The sequence below is a fragment of the Coffea eugenioides genome, chromosome 1 (assembly GCF_003713205.1).
Source record: "Coffea eugenioides isolate CCC68of chromosome 1, Ceug_1.0, whole genome shotgun sequence".
NCBI lineage: Eukaryota > Viridiplantae > Streptophyta > Magnoliopsida > Gentianales > Rubiaceae > Coffea > Coffea eugenioides.
This window is the reverse complement of record NC_040035.1, coordinates 53,464,892-53,475,015: the sequence shown is the minus strand read 5'-3', so window position 1 is coordinate 53,475,015 and position 10,124 is coordinate 53,464,892. Positions and strand designations below refer to the sequence as shown.

General features: G+C 39.2%; 2 protein-coding genes across 3 annotated transcripts; both read right to left on the bottom strand.

Moving 5' to 3' along the window:
- Nucleotides 1-4: 4 nt before the first annotated feature.
- On the bottom strand, nt 5-3,240 carry LOC113779482 (protein S-acyltransferase 18). 2 transcript variants are annotated; one of them, XM_027325070.1, is made up of 9 exons: nt 2,986-3,240; nt 2,707-2,820; nt 2,219-2,581; nt 1,948-2,016; nt 1,760-1,831; nt 1,474-1,602; nt 1,286-1,366; nt 754-924; nt 5-656 (listed from the first exon to the last, which is right to left on the bottom strand). In XM_027325070.1, the coding sequence occupies exons 1-9, from the start codon at nt 3,025-3,027 to the stop codon at nt 144-146; spliced, it is 1,554 nt and encodes a 517-aa protein (XP_027180871.1). In that variant the 5' UTR covers nt 3,028-3,240; the 3' UTR covers nt 5-143. The 2 variants fall into 2 exon arrangements, with proteins under 2 accessions (XP_027180871.1, XP_027180876.1); XM_027325075.1 differs by having other exon boundaries at nt 1,483-1,602.
- Nucleotides 3,241-5,362: 2,122 nt separating this feature from the next.
- LOC113761142 (protoporphyrinogen oxidase, chloroplastic) lies at nt 5,363-9,663 on the bottom strand. Its single transcript, XM_027304004.1, has 8 exons — nt 8,841-9,663; nt 8,318-8,402; nt 7,710-7,857; nt 7,535-7,615; nt 7,144-7,315; nt 6,457-6,616; nt 6,198-6,301; nt 5,363-5,935 (listed from the first exon to the last, which is right to left on the bottom strand). Exons 1-8 carry the CDS (start codon nt 9,402-9,404, stop codon nt 5,636-5,638), a joined length of 1,614 nt encoding a protein of 537 aa, XP_027159805.1. The 5' UTR covers nt 9,405-9,663; the 3' UTR covers nt 5,363-5,635.
- Between the last annotated feature and the right edge of the window lie 461 nt (nt 9,664-10,124).

Genomic DNA, 10,124 nt, shown 5'->3' with positions numbered 1-10,124 from the left:
AACAAAAAAAAACCCATGCATCTAATTGACATATGCTTTTAAATAAACTTTGGGTTAGTGAGTGTAAAAGTTACAGCACGAAGCAACAAATCAATCTCAAAGGCTGAGAATTTGAAAACAATTTCGGATTTCTGTTGTTCATCCTACTTTGGGGATATTCTGTTCCCGTCTTTTCTCAAAATTGAGCTCAAAACCTGCCTCGAAATGTAAGTCTCAAGTTCACTAGAGACCTGTGTGAGCTGTAAATCGAAATTGCTCCTGTATCTCTGCTTTGGTGACCCCATTATGGCAGCAGGTATTGTCGGAGAACAGGAAATTCGTCGTCTTGGACTTGAAAACTTCCCTGGCGATCCTGGAATTGTCTCCTTTAAAATGAGAGGAGTCAAAGCCGTTCCCATATTGCTTCCTATACTTTTCTCAGGTTTGATGGACGGTCCACTTTTTGTTTCTAATGGTAAAGGTTTCAAAGGATCATGCTGTGTCATGGTTTTCTGCTTCATAAGCCTTTCTTTTGCTCTATTGGCTGCTAATATAGCTTTCTCCTGACTCATCGTTATTAGTTTCCATGGATTGATGCTGGCACGAAAGCCTTGCTTTTTGTTCGTTGTCGATGCTCCTGCTTGTCTGTCAATTGTTATGGTTAACTTCTCTGGGTTCTGCAGTGCACAATGTGCAAATTTTTCTTGTAAAACAATATTACATAGCAGAGTTTGTAAGAAGAACTTGATGACTTGCTGCTATCCATGGCATTACCTGATTAATTCCTCCTTCACTGCATGTGACTCTTGACATAAATGATGGCTTTTCCGGGGAACTGGAATCAGTACTTTCATCTGAAGAAAAATCTGAATCTTCTGCTGATTCTACTTCCATAAACTGGTTCTCCTCTTTCATTGCCAAGATATAATCATAGGTTCTCATTCCCTGCCAAAAAGAACAAAGTACTATTTCATATTTCAGCAAGAACAAGATCAGCAATATCAGTCAATGGCTCCATTGATACGACTGAGAGAATCTTTCAGTCATCTGTGTAATTGCAGTTGTAGTCTTTTTAATATCAGCACAAAACCTACAGTGAATAGGTTTATAGCTAGCATCTAGAATTAGTAGAGACCAAAAAACCAAATGATATTTCGTTTGACCATATTTGTATGTCTGTTTGGTCAGCTGTAAGATCCTAAAACCTTTGCCCATTATGTGATTCACACCTATCCATCTGGGGGTTACCTGGACTTGGTTAATGAACATGAAAAATGGATCCAGGATGGTCATAGTATATCAATACCTTTCGGATAAGAAGCATGTGAAAGAAGAAGAGCTGTCCCAGTGCTATTGAACTATATGCGGTCATCATAACCAACAAAACCTGTGAAAGAAATAATGCTGGTAAGTTCAACAAAAATGGAGGCATAAATGCACTGAATCATAGTTGCTAAACTGTTGGAAATGCTGAATGATAAAGCTAATTATTACTGATATAACTGCAAGAACTCCTCGGGGAAACTTCAAGTAGTGTCTTCTATTCAGTTCTAGCTCTATCCCTTTTTGATCCGCGAAACACCTAATAAATATAGCAATAGCTGTGCCTCCTTCAACAATAAGCTGCAAGTGGCAAGCATTGATTTAACCGTCAAAGCCAAGCTTTTGACAAAACAAAAGAAAAGAGAGACTTTTTGTGGAATGCTGATGTCAGTATGATTTTGGCTTAGTAAGCCTTACTAGAAGGGACTTGGAAAGAAGATGAATGCTTGACGCTTACCATTATTAAAACAAATACCATCAAGAGAATGAATGTTGTGTAGTTCTTCTTCCCAACACAATTGTTTAACCACTGGTAAGAAAATCAAACACAAAAGAATATTGTGGGAGAAAATAACGTGTCACGCAGCAGCAGTTTTAAGCATGCATGTTAGAAAGAATGATCAAACAGGTCCGGAGTTGATTTACCCTGCAGTGGTGATCAAAACCTTCAACGCATCGGTTGCAGGTCCTGCAGTGTTTGCTGTGCTTTTGAACCTGCAGTTGCAGTTGCAGGGGTAGTGACAAATCATCATCACAATAAAAAAGCACAGATCACATATATTTTATCAATTGGATAGCAACAGGACTGATAACTGAAGTCAGTAAGGCAATAGCCAGGCGGCAGAACTCAGTTATGAAGAAGTCCAATCGAAGTTTGCAATTCACCCAAGACAAGGAAGAGGAGGAGGAAACGGACCTCAAAATCACATAGAGCGCAAAAAGAGAGGTCGAGCTCCTTGGGATGGGGAGCCACAGACGCAGAATCATCATCCCTGAGGACGAGGAGGTGAAAGGGCAGAAGAGGCTGAGGCTGCACGGATGGCTGTTGATGATCCAGAAGGAGGTACTTCCTCCTGATGAAAGTCCTGAGGATCTTGCGTTCCACTCTCCTGAAAACCCTGGCAAGAAGATGTCCCAACGCGAAGAAGCCAAATTTTAGATTGGACGAAATGCTTCTTGCCTTGACAGTAGTTTTCTTCCTGCGTCGAAATCTGTACCGGGTCTTGTCAGTGGGATCGATGGCCGTGCACCTAATGAAAAGGAAGGAAGCAGAAAGTGCCTGCAAAGGACGACACGAAATGATCCTTCATTGGGAAAAAGGGATTGGTCAACACTCCAGTGGTGGCGACTATGGTGAGAAGGTGTTTGGGGGGGGGGGGGGGGGGGGGAATTACTTATTTTTACCGCAAAAGAAAAGACGGTGGTGACGGTGATTTCGGCTATGGCGTTCCCGAGGAACAGGCCCAGGAAACAGTAGAAGGCGGCAGCCAGCAAACTGAAAACTGACATTCCCACAATCTGCAATAATAATAAGGTGAAATTGATTATATATGCGCCTCTTTCATGGACATTATTGCATTCGGACTAAAGGAGCAAATTGTTGTTGAGGTGTTTGGTTACATTCTGGAGAAATTGATAAAGGACAACGACTGTAACGGAAAAGCAGAGCAAGAGTAGCTTTACCTGTAAAGGGTGAAGAGGACGCTGCCAGCCATGGCGTCTCATGGTTTTTGGACTGAAAAACAGCAAGAAGAAGAAGAAGAGCAGATGATGAAGTGAAGGTAGTATGAATGATGATGGCTCTTCCTTTCTTGCGAGATCCCCAAACTACTACTACTACTACTGCTACTTCTTCAAGTTCAACAGGAGGAGGGAAAAAGGCCAGTCGTTGGCGGTGATCCCAAACCCAAAGGGAATTAATTAGGTCAAGAAGGCTAATTAGCTGCGCAGGTCAGGTGGAGGAGGAGGAGGAGGAAACACTCCCGCTTTTGCTCTCTCTCTCTCTAGTCAAGCGTCATATGCAGTACAGTAGAATATCAAATGTAACGGTCGACAGCTCTCCCACTCCTTCCTCTTTTTTCTTTTTTTTTTCTTTTGAATTTTGAATCAATCTCAAACTTTTATAGTAGTATTGTTATTAACCCAGCACTAGCAGCCAGCGATACCTTTCTCGGACGACGCGTGATCCTCCCCGACAATACAATGAATACATTTGACATTGAGATACGTCCAGCTCTCGCATTCTGCTGCTCCCCCTCCCTCACCCATGCCATTTAACATCAGCGCGTAACTCGAAGACACTTTTCAGCAATGTTTTTAAACTCGGACCGGTCAGTGAACCGGAGAGGTGGCCGGTTCGCGGTTCGACCGGTCCGACCGGCCGGTTCATAGGTTCACTGTTTTTTTTTTTTTTTTTTTTTTAAAGTGTTAAGTACTAAGCAGGTTTCATTCTACACTTGAACTTTACCAACATAACTTAATTTAAGTTATGATAATAATAAATTTTCTAAAAGTTTATACACAAAACATGGAATGATAAATATAATTAAAATATCATAATTCACCACAAGTTTTCATAAATTCATTATAAACATAAAATAGATACAATCCAAATGTGCACCAATTATCACAAATAAAAAACACAAAAAAATAAATAAATTAAATATTGAAATTCTTTTACAACCCTTAAAAAAATCCATAAAAGAGTTCAAGTTAAGACAAACTATTTGAATAGCAAACTTTTATCAGTGGCATGATAAGCAACCACACCACCTTCACAATTTCATCAACTTAAGCTGAAAAAGTTAAAATTTTTATTATAAAAATATAAATCTAATTGCTCAAACTAAAAAAAACTAAAAATTTTTGAAAAACAAATATACAGTTAAACACATAAAAAATTAATTGCTACTAAACATTACTAATTAACATGTTATATTAAATTCAATGATCCTATACCATTAATTATTTTAAATTCAATTATCAATAGCTTCGATTATGTGCCAACTACCATATTTTTTGACCAACCCAATGTTATTATTTGTAATTCCTACCAATTCCTACACGGATGTGCACTACTTTTGCAAAAATTTCATCCTTAATTAATCGAATAAAAATAAAACAAAAATGAGGGAAACATATGAAAATTGAGGGGAAAAAGAAGAAAATGCAAAAAATCAACTAAAGATAATAATATAGAAAAAAACCTTGAAAAGAAAAAATTAAACTTACTAAAATGTTGGAAAACAAGAAAAGTTGAAATTTTCAACTTGTTTACAATCTGCTAAAGATAATAACCTGATAATAATGGTGAAGACTTGAGAAAATCTTGTTGTGGATATTTGGGTTAAAAATGGTTAAGAAGAAAAAATTGAAAAAAAAAAATAAGAGAAGAACTTGATGTTTTAATATATTTTTTAGTCAAGTAGAATTCTCAACAAACTTAAGTACAGTCTAGCGGTAAGATTGTCATATTTAATCTTGGAGACCCAGGTTTGAATCTTAGCTACACCATTCTTGATATTTTGTTGAAGAATTTAAAAAACCGCCGGTTCACGGTTCTTAACGATTCGCACGGGTTTCAACGGTTCTCCGTGAACTTCCGGCCGGTCCGGTCCGGTTCTGAAAACATTGCTTTTCAGTAGCCGATGAACGAATCTACAGACTACCGCCGAGAATTTCAATAGGTATTGTGGTTCAACTTTTAAAATAGTTTTGAAGCTTCTGTCAAGGCGTTTTGGTGCTTTTATTGAAATATCCACGCAAGTAAAATGGTACCACCAAAACTTGCGACTGCATATGTTTCTGGAAAATTGTGTGTTTAACCGTTAGGAACTGCTCAAACATGTCTCAAGTACTTGTTTGTGCTTTCTCACTTCAGCTCGACTTGTTTCTCACTGCTGACGCTGTTTAAAGCTCTTAGCTCCTAATCGAACGAGAGATCAAACCTACACCTCTTAGCTCAATAGAGGCCCGAGTTAGAAACTCCGAGAATCTAAATTGCCTGCTTAGATTCTTAAGCTTTCCGATGATTAGCCTCATTAATCTCTGCTGCTTCGAATGAAAGCTGAAACAGCTCACACGCAAAAAGTCTTGGATTCTGCAGACAAAGAACAAATTGGTATGTTCGTCTGGGGCAGCAAGATGGCAAAAACCTAACAAACCATCGCCACTGCCCGCCCCAAACCTAAACAATACTGCAAACACAATTCCGCTGAAACCTCCAGAACATCATTGGAGGAAGAAGATTAGCAAAATTATTCATAAAATGGCCATTTTATCAAATCCAAAAAAATGAAAAATACAATAAGTTTTCTTCTTCTGGTAAGACTATTTACTTGCACACATATTGAGCCAAAAAGTCTTTTACCTCAGCTGCAACTTCATAAGCACCCTCCACACATCTCCCCAAAGCTACCCCAGAAACATAGTTACCCCCAAGAAACAGTCCTTTTAATCCACAGTTAGCGAGACCATTTTTTGCAGCATTTAACGTATCCAAATGACCAACCAAAAACTGTGGAATTGCCTGTGACCATAATCGGACCCCCAGAACAAGAGGTTCGCGAGCATTAGAATTTATGAGCATCTTCCTCACGTCACGATCGACTGCTTCAACAAGTTGGCTCTCAGTCTGGGCGGACAAAATGAGGCATCAGAGAGTATAAAAACGAGATGTGAGAGGCTTAAAGCATGATAGGCCCAGAGGTCCAAATAAATGTCTAGCAGCCTTTCTCCAAACGGTAGATTAAAATGTTCAAACACAGAGATCTCACGAGAAAGAATTTTGTGAGTAAATAAAATGGATGTCAAGAAAAAGTTCTGTTATATATGAATCTTAATCTCTCCTTAACTAGCTACAGAATGGGTCCGAGTACATGGTAAAGTCTCCCTACCTTCAATGAAATTCCAGGATTTGTTGCTCCTCCAATGTAGTTCAGGAGAAGGACCCGCCCAGGCGGTGCACGGTTAGGGAAAAGCGATGAACTGTATATGGTACCTGAGTGACCAAATTAAACAAGATAACAAGTTTGATTGAAATTCAAGAAAACCTTCACCATGACTACTTTTCTGCACATTAAGTCCTCTATGTAGATTGTAAACTTTCACTTTTGCTAAGAGAAAAGAAGAAAGTCGATTAAAATGGCAGTTTACCCAAAGTTTCAACTCCTTGGGTGCGTGGATGCAACTGTCCAAAACCCTTCAGTTCACCATCAATCAAACAATTCCCACGAACTGCCTCCTGAGGATACGAAATGGTGACCGCAGCAACAGGAGGGTAGTAGAATTTTGAAAGTGCATCAGCTGCAGCTGCCTGCAAACAAGCATATAAGAGAATCAACAAGGATTTGATTACAGACCGCAGTCTAAAACTACAACTTCAAAACATAAGCCTCAAACATAAATAAGTGCACATAAGTAGATGGATACAATGTCGAAGAATGGTCTTCACAACACACAACAGAAACCTCCTTTATCTTCAACAACTACAGAACACGTTCAAAAATCAACTATACTACCATTCTCCACGTCTGACCCAGAAATGCTATCTGACTCTGGAGAACATACTTGGCCTCAAGAATCTTATTCCCTACCTTTTCCTTGAGAAAATCAAGTATACTACATTTTGTCTGATGCAGCAAGGACGTTAAATGTCCACAACATCAAAGCAACAATGACTATAATGCTACCTTGCACGGGTTATGCGATAATACAAGACAGTTTAAGATCTAGCTAGAATATTCTCTAACCGAACTAACTGTCTTATTACTGATATCATCTTTTGGCGTTAAATTTAAGCCAAATATTCAACAAACAAGGCATGAAACAGCAGAAACTTACTGAAAGAGGACGCAATAAACTGCTTGCCACATAGGAAGGAACAGTCATCACCACACTTCTGGTCTGCACAGAAATAACTCCCGCCGGTGTCTCATATATTAAGGTATACCCATCGTCTTCTGACTTGGCAATACTTGAGAGCTTCCATGACAATTTAACTTTGCTTCCCAACCTAAAAGAAGAACAAGGGCAGAGTAGTAATGCAAACCAAGAAGATGATGCACTGATAAATTACTTTAAGGTATCATCAATTCATCATAAGCACTGATAAATTACTTTAAGTCTGTAAAGACTACCTTGACCATAGATACAAAAGAAGGAAACAAGAAGTTAAAAGGCATCTCAAGCCATATGAAATACTCATAAATCATCATAATGTTGCAAAGACTACCTTGAAGAGATCGCATCAGGTAACATGGCCAGTCCCTTCTTAAATGATCCGACTGTTTGACCTTTTGGCTTTGGCAAACGCCTGAGAAGTGCCAAGAGTTAGTGAACTGTACGAGTATGGATTAAAACAGTGAAAAGAACAACAAAAAAGGACGAAAGATGAAATAAATTGTTACGGATCTCGAGGAACTTTGGCGCTACTAGATCTATCTTTTAGTGCTTTAATGGTTCCACCAATGATGCTGCCGCCATTTTGCTCCAACTTCCAAACTTTTCCAAAGGCAGCTTTCATACTCAACTTTGATGGATCACCAGCATAAACACCTGTGTAAGGCCCCGGTTGGGGTTGGAATGCTTTTGTTAAAAAAAGCATTTTGGAGGATAAAAGCATTTTTACGTGTTTGATGAGCATCATTCCTTGAATTCAGGAGTAAAGTTTTTAGCCATTAAAGCACTTTTGGCATAAGCAACAATTAGTGCTTTTAGAGCAACTTAAAACAGCTGAGACAGCACCCTACATATACTGTACTCACAAAAACATCCATAACTGATGTACATGTTTAGGAATGAAGTAAAGGAACTTGGGCATAGATGTACTTGGCTAATAAGAGAAAGCCGCCACAAACTAAAGCAACAGAGAATCACAGGAGAATGTTCAAATTCATGGTTTTATCAGCAGAGCAGAAATTTATGTAGCAGGCACAGCAACAGAAAAAGTAAGGCTGATATAATAACTTGACAGATACTTTTTGAGAGTTAGGGGAAGTTAAGTACTAGAAGATACCAGAGCAGAAAGGCTCAATCAAGCGTTCAAAGACCTCGTTGCCAAGATTACGACGCACAAACTGTTCAACCGACTCCTCATGAGCCTGTCACCTTCGTCAAAGTATATGATATGAGCAGAGTAACCACAAAGTTGGGAACACTATCACTGTGATTTAATTTTTCTTACACTTAACCCCTCCATTAGGCAACTAGGGTGAAGAATTTAGAAGCAAATACACACGTTATGGAGACGTGTAACAATTAATTGAGCCATAGCCAGAACAAATTGTACGAATAATATGTGGTTATTCCAGCATTGGCATCGCTTAACTGTTTGTGCTTCTTTTAACAAAACAAAGGGTTCTTTTTTTTTATTTTTAAAAAAAACAATTTACCTCAGTAGCGCATTTTTTTTCCCCTTCGGCCATGCATGACAATGTACTAGTAGTACCAAATTTCCAATAAGAAATGCATGACAACTAGGCAAGATCACAAGACTATCATTTTCTTTGGCAAAAGAACAGAGACTAAAGAGGACGCACTGGAGGTGAAGGACGAAAACCTAAGGCACCAAAAGCGGCCCTGAGTTTGGCGGGGAACGACATCAAGTCGAAGAAAGGAAGGTCGGTGGGGCTTGAGGGGACAGCTCTGAGCTTGCCCTCCCAGAAAACGAAACGAGGGGCTTTGGGATCTCCCAGTACCAAATCATCCTTGAGGCCGCTATCCACGACCAGGGTCAGCATTGGGTCGGAGGGCTGGAAACTGTTGGGACCCTCTTCCCATAGATATCCGTCCCTCTCCACCGTGGTAATGTTGCCGCCCACTCGTTCTCTGGCCTCCGTCACGAGCACATTGTTACCAGACAGGGCCTGGGCGATGGTGAGGCCGGTTATACCGGCTCCAACGATGACACAGTCCAAGCGGGATGTGGAGCTGCCGTCGATGGGAGCGTTGGAATACGGGGTGACTGTGGTGGAGTAGGAACATCGGAAGCTCCTCCAACTGAGTGTATGACGCCTGGAGGAGGCCAACTTTGGGGGGCTTGTGTTGATAGTGTGGTGGCAATGGCAACAATAGTAGCCCAAGGAAGTGATGGTTATTGCCATTTCAATATCAATTTCAAACCCCTAAACCCGAAATCCCAAACCTAGAATTGGGATTAGATTCCCGCGTTCAAAGAAATTTAGAAAAACAAAAAAAAAAAAGAGGAAGAGATAGAGAGAAGACAAAACGCTCCTCAAGGAGAGGAGATCTTCAACTTGTCCTTCCCGGAAGGAGTACACTCCGTCGGTTTCGGCTATCTCCCTTATCCTCTTCGCTGCTCCCGTTTGTGTGTTAATCTTACCCAGCTTGGGAGTTACGGCACGGTAGATTGAAGAAAAGAAAAGAATAAAAGTTTGGGTTTGGCTTGTTTGAATTATTTGCCAATTTTTATTTGATCGCAACGTTGACATATTTTTTTAACCATCTTCTTATTTTCACGTTTATCACATTAAGCAAGTACTAAAGTTTTTTTTTTTTACAAAATTATCCCAATAATATATTATCCAAACATATTCAAATTTTTTGAGTGTGTGTTTTTTAAGTTATTTTTTGAGTTTCTTATTATAGACACCTCACGTACGTTTTCTAAAACTATTTTATGATACTATCTTCTTCGCATGTATCACATAAATACTACGTTAATCATTTCAAATGATAATTTATCCGTTTGAATTTTCTATTTTTCCAAAAAACAAGTATTTCAAATATAATGCTAAAGTAGTACACAAATAAAAATAACTCAAAAAAATCTCATTCATACAATATATTAAATATTTTAAAAA